Source organism: Candidozyma duobushaemuli, assembly GCF_002926085.2.
Source record: "Candidozyma duobushaemuli strain B09383 chromosome Unknown D_B09383, whole genome shotgun sequence".
Classification (NCBI taxonomy): Eukaryota; Fungi; Ascomycota; class Pichiomycetes; order Serinales; family Metschnikowiaceae; genus Candidozyma; species Candidozyma duobushaemuli.
This window is the reverse complement of record NW_020289898.1, coordinates 857,737-877,935: the sequence shown is the minus strand read 5'-3', so window position 1 is coordinate 877,935 and position 20,199 is coordinate 857,737. Positions and strand designations below refer to the sequence as shown.

Sequence of the window (20,199 nt, the reverse complement as noted above, 5' to 3'; positions counted from 1 at the left end):
CGATTTGGCTATTCAAGCAGGTCGCAAACGTTGTGCAAATGAGGAACGCTGCATACATTTTGGCCACGAAAGATGCGAGAGACAAATCAGAATAAGCGTTAGAGATTTGTGGACGCTGTAATCGAGCCTTGCGGAATTCGCGTCTTTCTAAGACCTTTAACACCCGATTTCATCGCACGTTTGCCTTGGTGTAACATTTCCATCTTGCCACTTTCCTCGTTTGTCAGAATCCGAACGTTGTTGGAGGGTATTTCTGCACTGGGCTCAATACCTGAGACTGCAAGCTTGAACGGCTCTGAAGTGGCATGGGGCAAATTGATTCTTAGATTAGCAATTTGTAAATAGATCTGCGAAATTAGGTTTAGATTATTTGAGCGGTGAAGAATTGGAAGGAGCGCCTTTGAAACCTCAAATAGCATCATTTTATCTTGACATGCGGAAAAGCAGTGGATTAACCTTACAGCCAATTCAATGTTCAAGCAATACAAACCATGCTTTGCCGCCCTTGTCATCTGCTCAAGGATTAGAACAAATGATGCACCCAAAAGATTAGCTTGAAGAAGAAGTTCAGACTTGATGAGGTAACTGGATATCAAGTCGGACGGACTCTCTTGCCCTGAAGAGCTAGATTTAGCCCATGACTGAAGTAATCTGAGAGCCTCTCGTTTGTTATCACACGAAGACAACAATTGCACATTGAGGCGACTCACTTCCCTTTTAATCGCACTGCTACTCGAACTTGCATCAATCAAGTTGAGTAATTCTTTTGCGGTGACAAATTCCCCGGTTTTCAATTGCATTTTAATCATGTAGATAATCTTCCAAATGGAGAGCTCCTCATTGAACTTTCTCGATGACAGCGATGGGTCACTGAACAGCGTTATTAATTTCAAAACTTTCTCGTCCTCACCTTTCCAAAAGAAGATTTCGCATGCCGACAAAGCTGTCTCGTCATTGAATTGCGATGCCTCACGACCAAGTGAGATTTCGGAAACTCTGAGATACACCTCAGCCAAGGTTGGGTAGCCTGACCTTAACCAATGACGAGAAGCAATGCGAGAGACCTTCCCTAGCGACTTGGAATTGCAATTGAGCCAGCAGTATAGGCTTTTGCTCATCGCCTGAAAACACTTCTTTTGACTTGCGCCACAAAGAAGAATATTCTCATATTCCAACTGTAGGACATTGGCGTTTAAGAGGCTTTGTTGCTCTAAATCCTTCACCACAAGAAGCTCGAGAAGTTTTGAATCTCTCTGTTTAAGCGTCTTTTTGGAGGATCGCAAACTTGCCCACTTGTCCAGAGCTTTGTAAAGCCATGTAAGCACGAATGTCAAAGCGACTTCATCTTTATGTTCTCTAGCAATATTCCCCGCCTCTTCGATTGTCCTAAGAGCATCTTGCTCTTCACCGAAGACAACATGAAGCGACGCTTTGGCAATTAGAGCAAAATGATAGAATTCTTTTGAGCCTTCAGACACAACATAGTCAAAGTATTGATGCAAAGCATCAAAAGAGGCATGATAATCACCGTCGTTGAGATACTCAAGATATCGTAGATAATGAAAAGATGCCAAATAGCTTGAGCTATGAGGCCGACGATTTGTCTCGCTTCTTATTGCAGATAATGTTGCGAAAGCAAACTTTTCGAGCGCTGACTCAAAAGTCAGAGGTGTCGTAATTCCTATGGACTGAAGCACCTTCGACTGAACTTGTGTCAAACATCGAATTTCCAGAGGGGACACGACCCCAGTTTGTCTTTCTGCAAACAATTTTGGGGAACCATGCGAACGAACTTTCTCTTCTGCGATAGTTGGCACATGGTTGTTCTTGATAAAATTATCGAAAGCTGAGTAAAGGCTGTCATACTCTTCGAAACTTAGAAGCCGAATCATTATGCTGATATTTCTCATGAAATTACCTAAAGGGCTTCTCGTAGTGGGACGATGGCAGAACTCGTGAGTATCATGCTCGGAGAGTGTCAGCTTCTTCACAGTTTCCCTGGACCACCTATAGAGGTCATCCGGACCATTGATAGCGGCAATGGAGCAATGTAGCCATGAGGTAATTTTATCAAGCTGCTCGTTTTGTCCATTAGGTTCCTTCGTCAGAAAGCAGCTTTTTAAGGAGCAGTGAAAGTCGACTAAGGTAGTGGCCAGAGGTGCAGTGGATTTGAAGGTAGCGGTTGATTGGATATGTGACGCGATGAAGAATAAGAGATTTCGGGAGCGCGGGATCTTTCCGTCTAAGTAGTCATTGACAAGCATGAATAAAACAATGCCAGCAGGTGTCACTCCCCCATCACAATTCTTTCTCATGATATATATAATCGAGCAGTTGAACGAAAGTTGACCTGTATTGTCACTTTGCGAAGGATGAAGCCGCGATTTAGAGCAGTACTGAATTTCTTGCCCCCACAATCACTAATATTAGCATAAAACGAAGTGCACAATTCATGGTATAGGGAGATTAGAAATGCTAAAGTAAGTGTATTGTTAGTGAACGAGTAACGTTATGATGATGTATGAAGTGGACCCTGAGTGCATACGATAAGAGTACTCGACAGCTGCATAAGTAGAGCTGATCTACGCAGGGATCTTGAACTTCTATAGTCTCCACCACTGCTTCTTTTTATGGACTCGAGAACCAGTTCGAACAGTTTCGCTTATTGATTGTACCTCAATGTGAGTCGTCTTCAGAATCCGTTTCCATCTGAAGAGTAGGTATCTCGATCTCATCTTCATCTTCAGACGAAGACGTGACATTTGCGGTAACATTTTCGATGGGCAGCAGCTCGACGGTCGCTCTCACCTCGTGATCAATGCAAGGAGTCAATTGAATCACACCTCGTTTCGAGGAATTTTTACTCGGATCGGAAACATCATACTTCATCATCTCTAATTTTGCTTTCTTCAGTAACGCTGGAGACGCTGATAATCCACGTTTTGAACTCAGATTTTCAGGATGGTCTGGGCCACTTGAATCAAAATCCTCGCTTTGAACGCGCAGGACATTACAAGGGAATCGGGGACTCGCCATGACACTTGCGAGATCGTCATCGTATTTCAAATGTCTGAGGAGTGGCAACGAAGATGGTCCATTGTTGGCTAAACTTAATACAATTTGACTCCATTCGGTCGTAAATCTCGTATCTTGGCCCAAAAACGAATCCGAAAACAAAATCCATTGCTCCAAAAACTGTCGGGTAATGATGCCAATGGTGGTATAGGGAACGGAAGAAAATCGAGACACCTTGTCGAAAAAAGTCATTCCAGATCGACGCCTTATCGAGGAAAAGCTATGCCTCAGAAAATCCTTTGAGGTGTGAAATTTTGACAATTTGGCATGGGATTTTATGTCAATCTTTGCATCATCGATTGCAATTGTCACGACGGAAGCTATATGAGTTGCATGTGGGAAAAAACCGACCAAGCACATCAAGGCGCCAGCAGCTTCGATTAGCACGGTGGAATCTAGGTGTGCAACATTGTGATCCGATTTGTATCTCCTGAGACAACGAGCCTGATGCTCATAGAGCTCTAGTAAGCGATGTGAGTATGGCACAACGAAGCCCTTCAATCGAGCTTCCAATGAACGAATCACGTTAAGCAATGAAATTTGCACCTCAAGCAAATTCTGAAGTACGTCGTCTTTTGCCTTGTCACCCCTGAAATGAGCTTTGAAGTGACACAGCGCAACATTAACAGACAAAATACCTTCTGTTATCTTCATGATAAGTCCCACTGGAATTTGCACGGAATCACTTGTGGGGCTTGCGAGAGTAACCTCAAGAATCGATATCAATTTATGAAACCTCTCGAAGATTTGCATCAAAGAGCTTGAGGAGCTAGCCTCTATCTGTAAAGGAGGGAATAATTCAAGCCTTTCACTTATTGAGAAGTTCTCAAACATTGCTCTCATATACTCCATTTCGCCTATGTTCATGAAATTTTCAAAAATCGAGAAAGTCAAAACCATTTCATGTAGAATACTTGCGAGATAGGCCGACCAATGTTTTTGAGGCTCCTCTTTCTCGACCATCGCTATTGCAGGGGAAGCCTTAACACATTTTGAAACGGCAAGTGATCGATAGGCCCCGCCTTTATAATCCCGAACGTCAGTTTGTAGAGGTCGTTGATGAACGGGCGGGATATAGTTGGATGATGGATGATAATAGATTGTAAAATTCGGGATGTGACACCTGGGTCTTTGGATAAGGCAGTCGAGCAAAGGCCGATCAAAATTGGCAACCTTTGCGTCAAAAGGTCTCTAGAATGGGATGGATCAAGCCAAAATGCCCCAAGCACTCTTTCAATGCACCGCAAGCATGATCTAAGTAGCTTGCGATCAGTGACGTTCTTACCCACCGTATTGCAAAGGAGATCTAGCACTTCAGCGCCTTTTTGTACACAAAAATTTTTATCAAGCAGCAAGGCACCCAAAATGTTAACGCCACACCATGCATCAAACCCTGAACTCGATCTGGTCAAGTTTTTGCTGATGTGAATCAATTGGTTCTTCTCCAAGGAAGATACAGTTTCTTTCTGCGACTCACGGGAGATGTATCTCAAAACGGGAACAATCCTACGAGGTGTCGACGGATTTTGAAGCTGGGAAGCGATATCACCAAAATCGAGCATACTGGTCTAGTGATACTTTCGATGTAAATCGAACTCAAAATTGTTCGAGGTCCAGTGAGACTGCAAATAACGATTCAACGCGATGAGTTACAGAGTGTACTTGTATTCAATCTTTATTTCCTGCATTTTCCTACACTCAAAGACGGTTCTCAAGAATTTGCCCAAATTCAAAAGGCTGATAGAGATAGCCCTCACCCTCAAAAAATTTAGACATAGACTCAACCCAGTGCAATCTCAAAGAATGCAACATTGCTGAAGTTCCTTCCATTATCACCAATATGACAACAGTAAGACAAAACCACATACCGAAGAGAAAAACTGTCATGATGACCCCAAGAGCGCCAGAAGGGCCAAAAGCATTCTCGAGCGTCATTGTCCATAAAACCGTCGAAAGTTGAGCGTGTGCCAAAGAGAGTGCCCAAAGCCTAAGGTAAGATGCAGTATGTGATACGCAATTCAAACAGAATTCGATGGTGTGAATGACTTGATGGATCATGATGTCTCCAAATCCTTCATCTTCCTCATCCTCATGTGAAACCAGCGATTCATCTCCCTGTAACGAAGTGTGCATTGCATCATCCGCTTGGCCTGTGAAATCAGTTTCTTCGTTAATGATCGCTTCATATGAGTCCCTGGATTCCTTCAACGACATCTTATGCTTGAGATAAAACGGCTTAACAAAAACTAGCCAGGGAACGCAAATCAAAGCGATCAGAAGTAACGTCAACTGAACAACACTTTGGTGACTGTAGAGAGGTTCAACGACTGTACCAGGAGACAAGAACATCGTTATCAACATGTTCAACAAACCGGGTGGTTGTTCTTGGGACTCGATCCAGTCAACTGACCACTTGTACACAATGCAAAGCGACAAATACCCAAATATGGATTGCATGAAGAGCAATCCTGGGACAAAATTTCCGATGATGTCGATCATGCTTCGGAAATATATAGCATTCAGCAATGAAAAAAAATATGAATAAGTCATGTGTAAATAACCCATCAATACTGATAGTTTCATCTTGTATGAGTTCGAAAAAAGAAGCGCATTCTCGCTGCCATGCCACGCCCAATCTAAGCCAAATGGATAGACACCTACCTGGGTCGCAGTCACAAGTTCCCCCTCTTTGTAGTCACTAGGCCATTGCCAGCCTGAAGAAAACAATGTGAGCGATTTAGAAAAGATATCGTTGTACATGAGACCAGTGTACATCGAAAAAGCTCCCATCATGAGCAAAATGTAGCGACCTGAAAAAGCCATGTCAAAAATCTCATCTCTTTTAAGGGTGCTAATATGTTCTTCCTTGAGAACTAAAATTGACGCAGCGAGGAACATAAGAAATCCGTGGCCCAAATCACCAAACATAATGGCAAACATAAAGGGGAAAGTAATAATTGTAGGAAGCCCGGGGTTGATCTCCTGATAAGATGCAATTCCGTACGTATCGCAGATACTTTGAAAGGCTGATGTAAACTTATTTGTTCGGTGATAAGTCGGAGGAGTCTTTGATGTTTCCAAGATGCTCACGATCGTCGGAACAGACTCGGAAGAGCTCAGCGACCTAACCTTCGCAGTAAGACTCTGGATTTCATCTTCAGGGACCCAGCCTTCAGCAATAAGTGTTTTTCTCAGAATGTCATAATTACAGAGATTCATCACTTGGTAAACGCGCTTCTCCTTGGCAATCACCTCCCACCATTTTGGCAAATCACGAGAAACAGCAATTAATTCAGAGCAGAGAGCGTTGTCAGTTTCCTTTAAAACAACGTTCAAATCCCTAAGCTCCCCATCTAGATGAGAAATCTGACGCAGTCTTTCATCCGAGCCCATGTTTATGTCAAAGACTTTTGCGTCCAAAGATTCCGCAATTTTGAGGATTCGATGATGAATCAAAAGTCCATGGGAGAATATGATGAAAACATTTTTGGGCACATCACAACCACGCTTCGGATCAAATACGAGTTGCGCGATCTCCTCGGTATAGAAATACATATTACCCCTCAATGCTCTCCAAAGTATTTGTTGAAGGATACCAATTTTTTCACGATCTATGGCCCCCGTTACAAACTTCGAGCCACTGTTCAAGCTTTCGTCAACGACTGAAGGCGGAAGTACCTCACGGGAGTCGCCAGTGGCGAAGAAATTGTCCACAGTTTTGATCGCGCTTCTGTATTGAATGAGTTCCAGTTTCTTTTCCTGAAGGCCATCAGCAGAATTGGACAATTGGTGAACTCGGGATTCCAATAAAGCAGCATTTTGAGCATACTCATCTATATCAGACACTTGTACGTCATTAGTCTCATAAGGATGAGCGTTGAGACTAATGCCTTTCTTGTCAAGAGCCGATTTCAAAAAAGTATACTGGCGCTCAATGTTGTCGAGAGTTCTCAATTCCTGAACGAAAGCTCTTTGAAACTCATTCACGCCGCTATTTAAATCTTTGAATTGCATCAGGCCCAAATTACCAATTTCATGAAGAATGTGCCTTGATTCTTCTGATGGAACGTAGACCTCAACGAGGGCCATCTTCGCGGAACCTTTAGGTTAGTAATTAAACAGAACGTCTATAATATCTCACATACGAAAGACAGCTTCTTCTTTTGCGGTCATGTCTTGATGAATGTATTAGCAGTGAACCGATTTGTAGAGGCGCGGCAGCTTGGTCGGCATTTTCTGAATGTGCACGACCCAGTGATCTTGCGATTGCGCTAGTACACTAAAGGACCTTTATCAATTCCTCGCTTACTTGATACTGTCAAACTTTAAAATGCTTTCAGACCTTTTTCATCAGATGTTTCATTCTATAGAGTAATGTCCCCATCTTTAAATTGGGCATCCTCGTACAGGGATATCCAATCTCATAGCGTGTCGGATTAATGTTTGCGTTTGCCAGCTTTGTAATGACATAATTTAGCTCTACTATTAATTTTAAAGTTCGGTACTTTTTGAATTTTTCCCTTCTCTACTCAATGAGTGATTCTTGTATCTACTTGTCTATCATGCATGCGCGCGTGATGAGATGTGTTTTAAGTGCATCAACTTTTTTCCAAGTTAGCCCCTCGTCACACATCTTTTGAAAAATCAAAGTTTGGGAGCTGTACGCACCGATTAAAGATTTTCTGCCTTTGCATCTGATAATATGAGAAATTTGGTAATTCTTGGAGAGGGTCGAATAGAATTCAGATCAAGATACTATCCTGACCTAGAAGTGAGGGATAGTCTATTCGATAGTACAAATGATGCTATAACATGTCTTTTGTCAACGTCATGTGAGGCTGTATATGAAGTGCAGCAAGTGGGAAAGGACAGAGGAACGAAAGTGTTATGCTTCTTCGAGAACCCGTGCAATGGATCCAAGTTAATCTGCTTCAAGCAATTCGCAGAAACTAACACTCTCATTTTTATATTTGAGAATGGTGATGTAGTTGCTGCGCTGATTCATGAGGAAGCTGGTGAAGATTTCTCCTTGGAGATTGTCGGTCTGTTGGACACAAAATTGAAAGCTGCGGAGTGGTCTCCAGATGAAGAAATTCTTGTGTTGATCACATACACCTCTAAAATGATTCTTCTCTCGAGATCTTTTGAACCAATCTTAGAGTTACAACTTGATGCAATGGATGCCGATGAAGTTGCTGTTTCTAATGTATCAGTGGGCTGGGGAAAGAAGGAAACCCAGTTTCAAGGACGTGGATTTAAGGCGCTTGAAAGGGAGCGTGAAGCTCTCAAGTATGCTGGTTTGGACTTGCAGGAGGCGTCAGAGTTACGCGATCCCACGGTGAAAGCAGAGGAAAAGGGTGATCACTCTCGTTGGGATGACGGGAAAGTTTATATCGCCTGGAGGGACGACTGCAATGTGTTTGCTGTCTCACTCAGAAGAGACGAAGAATCCGAACAAGGAAGGCGTCTTATTCGCTTTTTCAGTAGGGATGGAAACCTTGAGGCAATCTCTGAAGCCGTCGATGGTCTACAGGTACCATTGTGTTGGAAGTCACAAGGAAATTTGCTCGCCGCGCTGAGAGAAGTGCTTGTGGACGGGATTTCGAAGCATTCAGAAATTATCTTTTTTGAAAGGAACGGACTTCGACATGGTGAGTTCCTGATTCTAAATCAAAGGATCATTGATATTTCATGGTCATGTGATGGAGGCATCCTAGCAATACTTTATCATGACAGAGCACAATTCTGGACGACTAAAAATTACCATTGGTACTTGAAGCAAGAAATTAAAGCAGATGGAGAGGAACTGTTCACTTCTGTAAGGTTTCACCCTGAAAAGGCCTTCACCGTTATTTTGACATTGATGCTGCATCTGATCAAGGTATTGACATTCGCCAGCGTAATCTGTGATGGTCCTTCGGTAAGGGGGTTGGATGAGGGAATCGTGAATGTCATTGACGGCTCTAAAGTCAAGCTAACAGCTCTTGCAATTGCGAATATTCCTCCACCAATGAGTATGGCTGAATTTGAATTTCTGCTGCCAGTGAGGTCGGTCGCAATTGATCAGAGCACCTCAAGCATCTATGCATTGACGAACACCAAGGTAATCTTCGGAATTATGGATCTTCAACTACTGGAAGCACATTCTATGAAAAGTTTAGATATTCGTCCCGTCCAATCCGTGGTCTCAAAACTTAATCCAAAGCAACTTTGTGCAATCGCTGGTGTTCTTTTCGTTTTATCGGACAGTGTTGAAACCTCATTTATTCAAGCCCTTGACCCCACGGACGGCGCAGTTCGTTTCGAACATAAATTACCTTCCAAGGCTGTGATAATGAAACCTATGGTAGACTCCAAGGCTGCCTTGGTCGAGTTGTATGATGGGTCGTTGCTCGCTTTTGACGGACAAGGAGAGCTCAATGGCATCAAGAGCTTTTCTCAATTATGCCTCCAGATGGAAGGAATAAAATTCGAAAGCCAAGATGGAAGTACTCTCATGGCTTTTGGTTTGTCAGATAGCGGAAAGCTATTCTGTGGTAATAGACTTTTGGCCAATGGGGTGACTTCGATTAAACTCACTGACCAGTTTCTTTGTATTACTACCGCACAATCTAAGCTAGTTTTCGTGCACTTAGAAAACTTATTGACGGCGGACTTGTCATACATTACTCAAGGAGACTTGAACGACGAGAGAACCCGTGATATCGAGCGTGGATCAATGTTGGTGACAGCTATTCCGTCTAAATACTCCGTCGTTTTGCAGGCCCTGCGTGGTAACCTTGAGACAGTTTTCCCACGTATTATGGTGCTACAAGCCGTGCGCACTTTCATAAGGAAAATGCGCTACCTTGAAGCCTTCAAAGCTTGTCGAACCCATAGAATCGACTTGGATATTCTTCACGACTTTGACCCGACTGCTTTCGAGAAAAATGTCGCACTATTCATCAATCAAATCAAGGAAGTGGAGTATCTTGATCTCTTTGTGTCTTGTCTACATGGGAGTGATGTAACAGAAAACAAATACTCTGACACTCTCAAATGTGAAGAGAAACGCAATGATGCGAACACGAATTACCTAAATCAAGAGCAGCTCGATGGCAATAAAGTCAACAAAATTTGCGAAATTATTTTGAAGGAGGTTTCTCGAGATGTTTATTCTGATACTTATTTACAGGTTCAGATTACTGCACTTGCATGTCAAAGGCCTCCGCAAGATAAGGGTGCTCTTGAACTTGTTTCAGGCATAGCTGACACGACCGCTCAGGATCATGCTTTGACACATCTCTGCTACCTCAGAGAAGCTCTCAAATTATATGATGAAGCATTGGGCATTTATGATGTGGATCTTGCACTTAAGGTCGCACAGAAATCACAAATGGACCCCAAGGAATATCTTCCGTTCCTTCAAACGTTGTATGATGCTTCGCTGGCAAGAAGAAACTTTTTGATCGATGATCATTTGAAGCTTCACGAAAAAGCGCTTTCATGGTTATTCCAATTAGCAGATGAATCTTTTGAGGAATTTGAGACTTACATGATTTCTCATAATCTTTATTGTACAGCATTACGTCTCACAAAGCATATTGAGCTGACTCGTAATCTGATACTAAAACATTTTGCAATACACCTTGCTAATACAAGGGATTTTGCAGAAGCCGCTAGACTCTTTGAATTTCTTGATGAGAGTCAAATGGCTATGGATAATTTCGTTAAAGCCAAACTTTGGAAGGAGGCATTGTCAATTGCAAAGAAAATCAAAAATATTGAAGAATATCAAGCGGTTGCCCAAACGCTTGCGATCGAGCTAGAGGACGACCGTAACTATGCAGACGCTGCTACGATACAACTGAACTTTTTAGATAATAAGGCTCATGCTGTCAAATTATATTGCAAAGCCTTTGACTTTGATACAGCATTGCTCACCGCGAGGGTTGCCAATTCAGAATCGATGGAAAATACCTTCACTGAGGAGGTCAAAGAGTCATTTGGAATAATGTCAGAGCTCCTTGCGGATTGTAATGGTCAGCTCAATTCACAACTTAACAGACTTCGAGAGATCAGAAAGAAAAGAGAAGTTGATCCGGTTAATTTCTATGGCTCTAACGGTTCTATTATGGATGCCCGGATGATGTCTCGGTGGCTCCGTCAGATGCTTCTACCACTCAATCCTTCTTTACCAGGTATACCGGCAAAACAGGTGAAACGGCAAGAACTGGGGAGTCCAGAAGGACACTGAAAAATAGGAAGCGAGAAGAGCGTAAGCGTGCGAAGGGTAGGAAGGGCACCGTTTACGAAGAGGAGTATCTTATTAGATCTGTGGGAAGATTAGTAGAAAGGTTGGACTCGAGCATCAATGATGCCGAAAAGTTAGTGAATACCTTATTGCGGAGAAGTATGTGGGAAGAGGCTCATCAAATTTGGCGCCTGTGGAACATTGTGACGGATTTTTTGGAGCAAAACATCAAGGAAATCCATGAGGTAGCAAGCAGTGATAGAGAAAGAATCGACGAGAACGGCCAGATATATTTAGCACCAGAGATTCCTATTCCGGTGATCCGTCGCTTTCCACGCTTCCAGGCATTGGATTTTTGACCTAGATTTTGAAGGCCATGAACGTTATTTAATGGTTTGACCGATGACATAAACTAAATCTATGAATTAGGAAACAAGTAGCAGAGGAAGGACCACGTAGAGAAGACGATACGACAATCTTCGAAATTTTGTATGAGGTAAACAGTTTAACTAAGTAAATAGGAAACCAAATAATTTGGGATCTGTGTAGACAAGTCAAAGAATATTATCCATCTGCCACACATACTATTCGAAATCAAGCCGAAGACCGTGCATACAGTCGTCTAGTGTCCTAATAAAAGGTCGCGTACGATACGTTCACAACGACGGGGTTTGATCAAAGACTTCGATGGATTACATTGGCAGCATCCTTAAGAAGCCCAGTCTGGAAATAAAACCAGAAGAGGCAATTCTGATTCTAGGGGATCGCTTGCAAAACTCAAAATTCCCCGCCGACAGACGGTCAGCAGTGCTTGGCTTGAAAAGCTTTAGTAGGCAATATAGGGAAGTGGTGGTTGAGTATGCGTCCAAGGCTCTATTGAAGGCAATCGTAACAGATTGCGATGACGTCGGTTCAATAAAAGCAATATTGGAGACATTACTTCTTTTATTCATGAAAGGCGCCGATAGTGGCGATGCAGCAAGAGGTTGGATTAGCTCCCACTCACGCTTCCAAAATGGCAAGTATCCATCACCCTTGTCAATTGAGGACTTTGAGGTGGATCAATTCTCTCTATGGATTGCTGATGAGTTCAGCGTGAGTCCCCAATATCTCTCTTCTTTGATGGACTCTTTGCTGAGTCACTCAGATTTCCATGTGAGATCATACGCAATTCAACTTTTGGAAGCCCTCCTTTTGACACGGCCAGTCAAATTGAGAGACTTGTTTACCATGGTTCCTTCGTCGATATCATTGGCAGTTAATTTATTGAATGATGAGCACGATCAAATAAGAAATGAGGCGATATTACTTCTTATGGCATTGGTCAAGGACAATAATAACATACAGAAGATTGTGGCATTTGAAAACACTTTCGAAATTCTTTTCAACGTGATTAAAGAAGAAGGAGGAGTTCGAGGCTCTATTATTGTACAAGATTGCCTTACTTTATTATTTAACCTTCTTGCCTACAATGCTTCGAATCAAAAGTACTTTTTAGAGACTGGATGCATACCAGTCTTAGTGGAGCTTTTGTCGGATCCATTTTCGCAAGAGTTTGATATAACGCTGCAACTAGAAACCATAACATGGCACGATCAAAGGGTAAGCAACATGAAGATGATTTTGGAGATTTGTCGTACATTTGTCGAAAAAGAAAGTCACGACTTCACATATAAGCAAAACTTACTTTTTGAACATGGGGTCTTCATTGCAGTATTAAAAATTGCATTCACGTTCGAGATAAATGTTGCTCTTCGTTCCTTGGCATTAAGGATCACAGGTGATCTCATGGCTGGAAACCACAAGGTGCAATTTGAATTTTCCAAGTTTGATGTTCCAAGCTTTGATCCATCGCTTCCGATTGGAAATCCAGTGAACTGTCTCGCCGCGCCACAGGCTTTGTTAAATTGGGCACTTCATTTGAACTCTGTTCATTACTTCAGTATTCGTTTATTTGCCTCTTACTGTTTTCAATGCTTCGTTGAAAGAAACAAGGATGCTAAACTTGGTTTTCTCGAAGATCAGATTAGAAGTTTCGAAAGTGGATCACTTCATCAAGATGATTCTGGCGAGCGAAAGAGCAACATTGAAATTGACAAACAATCCAACATAATATCAATTTTACTGCACTATGATGATGGAATCAAACTTAATTCTTACAAACCGTGGTTTGCTGCATTTTTTATGATGTGTCTTATTGAAGATTGCGAAGAAGCGAAGCGTATTGCAAGAGCTGTTACTGTTGGAAATGAGAAAGATGGAGAGGAGGTGATGTGCTTCATTCAGGCGATAGCACAGATTTTGGTCACGACTCTTCACTTGAACGACTCTAGAATTCCCGTTGCATACACCTCGCTACTTTCATTCTGGCTATACGAAGATTTCGAATCCGTTGATGACTTCTTGCGAGATATTGATTCAGTGAAAGCTATCATGTCGGCCGTTATGAGTAGTGGATCTAATGCAACCGATCTAGCAGATTGTACATGCTTTATCCTTATCGGCATAGCATTTGAATTCTCCAGGAATTCGTCGCCTTGCCCTCGGTTAGAATTACACAATATTATCGTGAAGACAATAGGTGCCGATAACTACGCTTTGAAGGTGAAGAAGATGTTTCATAAATATTTGGAAGGCACAATTAACGATTTGTTCACCCAAGAAATTACTAAAGATGAGACAGGTCTCCCCAAAGTCTTCCTCATACCACAATACTTGCATCTTCTTCAAGATAACGCATATCGAATAAGACTGGCTTTACTTCATGACCCTCAAAGGGACCCGATTCTCAAGGTTACTTATGAGATGTTCGAGGATCTAAGGGAAGAGCACGAAAGCTTGAAAGCTTCAGCTGATGCACGTGTGACCGAGCTTGAGGACAAATTGAAGGATTCACGACAATCTGTGATTGACTTGAAAGCAACTTTAGCAAATGCTGAACGAAAGCTGACAAGCGTGGAAAGCGAAGTTCAGATGCTCCGCAAGTCTAACGAAGAGATAAAGACTAAAAATGAAGACCTTTCTTCAAGAATAAAAATGGCAGAAGAGTTGCAAAGCAAACTGAGTTATGATTTGACCAAATGCAAGGGCCATCTAGAACATACGAATAAAGAGAAAGCCGTGCTTCTCAGAGATTTCAAAGAACTAGAAACTCGCTTCAAGGAGGCTAGTGATGGGAAACAACTTGCAGAGAATGGTATAAACAAGATGAACAAGGAGCTCAGGAGTCTCACAGAGAGTCTTAAAACAACTGAAGCTGAGCTTGAAGCTGTAACTAGAGCTTCGCAGCGTGCCTCCAAACAATCGCAAAATAAAATACAACAGCTCACTAATGAAGTCAAAAGGTTCCAAGACAACAAGTTGGGGAATGAAAGTAAATCTTGCAATAACGCAGATGAGCTACAGCGAGCGCAACAGAACATACATCACTTGCAAATGAAGCTCAATGACTCTATAACTGAGAAGGATCAAAAAGCATATGAGGCGAAAACTTTGATGGAAAAGCTCAAATCAGCAGCTCTTATAGTCAACAACTTAAAAAAACTGTTGTCTGATAAGGAGTCAGAACTAGCTGAGATAAGGACACGATGGGGCGTGGAATCACTTCAAAGGTCTGAATACGATGACGTTGTACCAGTAGCGGCCAACATCGATTCGAAAGCGAGGGGCTCCCTCGAAGTATCGACAATGCAAGGACGCTCTATTGAGAGCTCACAAAGATCCTGCTCTGTAAGTCATGATCTTAAAACGACTATCGATCGTTTGAGGCTACAAAATGAGGAGCTAAAGGTCTCCATGGCACTTGAAAAGGATCGTTTGAGAACTCTTCAAGGCGATTTCGATGAATTGATGCTTCTTTGGGAGAATCTGATGGCTAAGATATCATTTTACAAGAAGCGGCTCATAGAGCTACATGAAAACGTTTCCGGTGACGAAGATGAAGCAAGTACAATGTAATTATGAATCTCGCGGAAACCGTTGAAAGTCGACACAAGACCAAAGAAAAACACAAATGAAAAACTTGCATATAGTCATGTGCAGTCTTTGTATAGAAAATAGTCTGTGGCACCAGTTCTTCACTCTGAGGATATGATTCTTTTGATTGACTCTTACGATTCATTCAGCAACAATCTCCGAGCCTTGATAGAGTCGGAGACTGGTAAAGAGGTCGTGTGCGTTCAAAATGACTTCGTTCAACCGAATGAGTATCTTGAACAATTTTCGAATTGGATATCGAAGTTTGAGTACATCGTTATTGGTCCGGGCCAGGACATCCGGAGAAGCATCAGGACGTGGGCATAATACATTGGATTTTCAAATACTTAAGCAAGAGGCACTCTGAAGCTATTCCCATACTTGGGGTATGTCTCGGGTTTCAGAGCCTTTGCCATTCATTCGGAAATACGATTGAAGAGCTAGACCATGTGCGACATGGACAAATCTTCACGATCGAACCGAGGGCATGCTCCCTTTTTGGCGACAACCCTGAAGGATTTGAGAGCGTAAGATATCATTCACTAGGAATTCGACTTGAGGATCTCAATGACGAAATCATCCCCTTGGCCACATGCAAGGACAATGGAATAGATTTAGTTATGGCCGGACAACATAAAAGCATGCCGTTTTATGGCGTTCAATACCATCCGGAGTCAATATGCTCAAAGAAGGGGCAAGAGCTCATTTGCTGTTTTGATAAGTTGGCAATCAAATTTAATCGAAACGGAAGACGACAATTTGAGTTCGATCATGGTTCAACGTCACTGGTCTCGCCCAACCTTGATTTGGGTAGCAATATTGTCCCCAGTCAAGACACTTGCGTCTCTGGCTTGCCGTTAAAATTTGATGGGAAGTGTCCTTCACCGGTTGACTTATGCGATAAATTGCAAATGTGGGGTCATGAGATATTTCTTCTCAACTCAGCAGCCGAACCCGGAGACTGGTCTATAATAGGTCTTCCCATTACCGGTGAAAGCGAGGTAGTATCGCATTCTCTCAACAGACCTAATATCGTTAGAGTGGGCAAGCATAACGAGAAGGAACATCTTGAGCTTGACGTGTCTTCAGTATGGGAATTCCTTCAAGACAGAATGAGGAGGCGTTTTGTGGACAGAGAGAAGGCTGAGCAAAGTATATCGCATCTACCGATAAGGTCAAGTCCCTTTTTCGGAGGGTATATGGGCCTCATTTCCTATGAGGAGGGTAAGCATGTTATTCTTGACAATGCTAGGAGCCTTTGCCACCAGGATGTGCCCGATTTGAAACTTTTATTCATCGAGAGATTCCTTATATTTGATCACACAACTCAACATTGGGCCTTGCTTTCCATCAGAATGGATGACAAACTCTGGATGACAAACTTTTCGGAAAAGCTTGTTAAATCGCATATACCAAATCTTCGTAAAAGCGACGTACCCGAGAGTGTCAAAGAACTCTGTGAAGACGGTCTCATTAAGTTCGATTTTCCAGACAGAGAAGCATATAGGGAGCAGTTCGAGGCCTGTCAGAAACACTTACATTCGGGAGACTCTTACGAGCTCTGTTTGACGACCCAGCTGAAAATTAAGCTCCCCAGCAATGTCCAAGCGTGGGAGATGTATAAAATTCTTTCTTTACACAAGAACCCTTCACCATATTCATCATTCATGGCATTTGATGATTGTGTTCTTTTGTCATCTTCCCCGGAGCGTTTTTTATGCTGGAAAGATGACGAGGTCAATAGAAAGAAAAAAGTTGTTGAATTGAGACCGATTAAGGGGACAGTTAAGAACGATGCCTCGATAACTCTTGACATGGCGCAATCGCTCCTCAAAACACCGAAAGAAATGGGGAGAATCTCATGATAGTTGATCTTATTAGGCATGATCTTAATCCGTTTGTGAAAAAAGTTGATGTCAGTGCTTTGATGACAGTTGAGAAGTATAAAACTGTCTATCAGCTTGTTAGCGTAATAAGGGGGGAGCTTAACAACAGTTGTGGTTGGGAGGTTTTGGCAGAGTCGCTTCCTCCAGGGTCGATGACCGGAGCGCCAAAGAAGAGGTCAATTGAACTTCTTCATGAAATTGAGGCCTTGCAAGAAGGAATGAAAAGCAGAAGAAGAGGTATTTACAGTGGGGTAGCAGGATATTGGTCAATCACGGATGAAGCGGACTGGTCTGTAACAATACGGTCCTTGTTCCATTATAAGCACGACAAAGAAAATTCCGAACAAGAGCAGGTTTGGCGCATTGGGGCTGGGGGTGCCATCACAGTTTTGAGTGACGAAGAGGCCGAGTGGGACGAGATGTCCCTCAAATTGTCTAGCGCTCTTCAAATATTTAAATAGCGCCCTTATTAAGTCGTGCATCTCCTAAATTTCGTCGAGTGCGAACGAAACTGCAAGCCAAAATTTCGTAGTCCTCTCACCTACAACCAACATTTGAGCTTCATTACATAATGTCATTTCCTGCTCCAGGCCAACAGGGATCTCATTTGGGTGGTCATACAAACACTTCTTATGACTTCCAGGAAACCTATGAGGGATTGGGTGAAGTTGATGACGATGATGCCTTGAACAGCGAAACATTTGGTGTTTCCGATGTTGGCAAAGATTTTGATTTCGGGCACTCAGCCGTATCACATTCGTCATCTCAGACCATCAATCCTAATGTTTCATATGCGCGAGCTGCTGCAAACGATGAGGATTTCATGAAAGATTTGTGGGGGATGCCTGCTCACAACAAGCGGGATGAATCGAAACCTATTGAACAGGAGAAAAAGTTCCTTAGCTTGGAGGAGATTGAAGCGCTGTTGTCTCAAAGCAATTTATCACAAAGACAAAGTGAGAATTTTGTTCCTCCACAGCAGCAGTATTACCCTGGTGGATTTCCACAAAATCAATTTGGTGGCTTCATGGTCCCACAAGGTTACATCCCCCGCCTGGTCCATATGGAGTACCTCCACCGCCCCAATTTGTTACCATGCAACATCCGAACGGGTACATGATGAATCAAGGACAAGGCTTCCCTGCCGTTCCTATCCCAACCGACGCCAAACACTCGATTGGCATTCCTCAAGCGGAAAATTTCACTCAACCAAGGGAGAATGTTCCTCAACACACTTTGGGGGATGTGAACGTGAAACCAAACTTGAGAAATGAGTCAGGAACAAATCAATCAGTTACATCTAGAGATGCCGAAAATTTGGGTGAGTTCCCTATTTTAGGAGCACCAAATGCCTCAATTAAGCGCCTACAATCTCAAAGAGCGGCGTCACAGAGTCATGATGCAAAGACAGAGGAGATCCGCCCTGAGGAGCTGACATCTATTAATGAAGAGCAACATGCACTCATGTTGAAACGTCAGGAGAAGGTGGCGCGTATCATGCGCTACTCAGGTGTGATGAACCCAAAAGACAAAGACTTTGTTACAAGATTTCAGCTCTCCCAGATTGTTACGGATGACCCCTACAACGAGGATTTTTACGCTCAAGTGTACCGCGTCATCCATCCGAAGTCCACCCCAGGTGCTTTGGCACCTTCTCATGGGCAACAAGAACCCAATTCTATCGCGCAAGCCTATCTCGACCAAAGTGGACATAGACTTGGTGGTAGATTCAAACGTGCGGATGTTGCATTACAAAGAATGCAGCAACAAGTTCAAAAGGCTGTTAGTGTAGCAAAGGAGCGTCAAAGTTTGCCTCACAATGAAAGAGAGGGTGTTTTGGGGAAAATATCTGTTGGTTCAGGAAAGAAACCCAGGCAGCAATTAACCATCTTAAGCAAAGCGGCTCAACGAGCAAAGGATGTTTCGAGCAGTGCCTCCGATGATCAACCCATCGCTCCAAGCCAACGGGTTAAGAAGTACACGAGGAAGGACATTTTGGCTATCTTGGAGGATATTATTAACAACCTCATGGCTGTCGAGAGTGACTCGCGCACTAATGCACATGTGGATACATCATCGCTATGGAACTCATTGCACGTTTTGGATAGCTCTTCCTCTTCTGGAGATGATGAGCTGTTTGTGAATCCCTTCATACAATGTTTGAACCATGAGAAGGCTTTAAAAATTCTTCCACGTTTATTCAAGTTCTTATCTAGGCAACAGACACTCACAATTGTGACCTTGGTCATGTCAAATCTCGAGAACTTGAATGTTATCAAGGAGGGATCGTACACAATCTATCCAAACAAAGTCATTCCATCAAAAGTCTTAAGGCTCGTTGAAATTTATTCGCTAACCTTTTGCAAAATTTTGATGAATTCTGTTCAAGAATTTAAGTTTCATGAAATCATAGGGCTTCTTGTCATTTTAATCCAGCATAACGTTGTGTCGTTTGTATCAACAACGAAGATTGGTTTGTCTATTATTACAAGTTTGCTCTCACGAGCAGAACTTATCAGAGGGGAGGGAACAATATCTGCTACAGATTTGTCTGAATGGACATCCTGTTACGACGAGTTGTTCACTGCTCTAGAGTCAAGATTGGCTGCGATATTCCCACCTTCCAATAACGATTCTCAGAACGACTACGTTTGGCAGTTTTTGGCAACTTTGTCACTTGGAGGCAAGCTAAGCCACCAGCGTATCATAGTTGACGAGGTCAGAGATGAAATTTTTGGAGTAATGAATCGAGCAAAAGCCATCGCAAATACTGATATGGACAAGTTGCACGAGAAGCAAAGCATGTTGAATAACTTGAATATGTACTTGGTTGTGATGGGCTTGGTGGCAAATGAGAATGAAATTCTGGAATTGCAAAGTTAATTCGCTTGAGCCTGGTTTTGCCTCAACTGTTTAGTATCGACAATATATCACACCTAACCGTTATCAATAATACTCTATTCGTTGACCGAAATCCTAGAACCAAAGATTCCTTCAAATTTCATTTTGGGTTCAAAAGATGAGAATCAG

At 42.6% G+C, this 20,199-nt stretch overlaps 4 protein-coding genes across 4 annotated transcripts; 2 read left to right on the top strand and 2 right to left on the bottom strand. All coding sequences in view use genetic code 12, as the record gives it.

Annotated features, from left to right (window-relative positions):
* Window positions 1-98: 98 nt before the first annotated feature.
* CXQ87_003979 (uncharacterized protein) lies at window positions 99-4,637 on the bottom strand (the record flags this gene model as incomplete). Its single annotated transcript, XM_025482437.1, has 4 exons — window positions 99-321; window positions 457-1,541; window positions 3,427-4,029; window positions 4,197-4,637. 4 exons carry the CDS (start codon window positions 4,635-4,637, stop codon window positions 99-101), a joined length of 2,352 nt encoding a protein of 783 aa, XP_025337055.1.
* A 136-nt stretch (window positions 4,638-4,773) lies between these two features.
* On the bottom strand, window positions 4,774-7,164 carry VPH1 (H(+)-transporting V0 sector ATPase subunit a; the record flags this gene model as incomplete). Its single annotated transcript, XM_025482436.1, has 1 exon — window positions 4,774-7,164. One exon carries the CDS (start codon window positions 7,162-7,164, stop codon window positions 4,774-4,776), a length of 2,391 nt encoding a protein of 796 aa, XP_025337054.1.
* Window positions 7,165-7,777: 613 nt separating this feature from the next.
* On the top strand, window positions 7,778-11,667 carry CXQ87_003977 (Elongator subunit; the record flags this gene model as incomplete). The annotated part of the gene is made up of 2 exons (XM_025482435.1): window positions 7,778-11,272; window positions 11,296-11,667. The coding sequence occupies 2 exons, from the start codon at window positions 7,778-7,780 to the stop codon at window positions 11,665-11,667; spliced, it is 3,867 nt and encodes a 1,288-aa protein (XP_025337053.1).
* An 871-nt stretch (window positions 11,668-12,538) lies between these two features.
* On the top strand, window positions 12,539-20,052 carry CXQ87_003976 (uncharacterized protein; the record flags this gene model as incomplete). The annotated part of the gene is made up of 4 exons (XM_025482434.1): window positions 12,539-15,254; window positions 16,244-16,884; window positions 17,768-18,209; window positions 18,239-20,052. The coding sequence occupies 4 exons, from the start codon at window positions 12,539-12,541 to the stop codon at window positions 20,050-20,052; spliced, it is 5,613 nt and encodes a 1,870-aa protein (XP_025337052.1).
* Window positions 20,053-20,199: the final 147 nt, after the last annotated feature.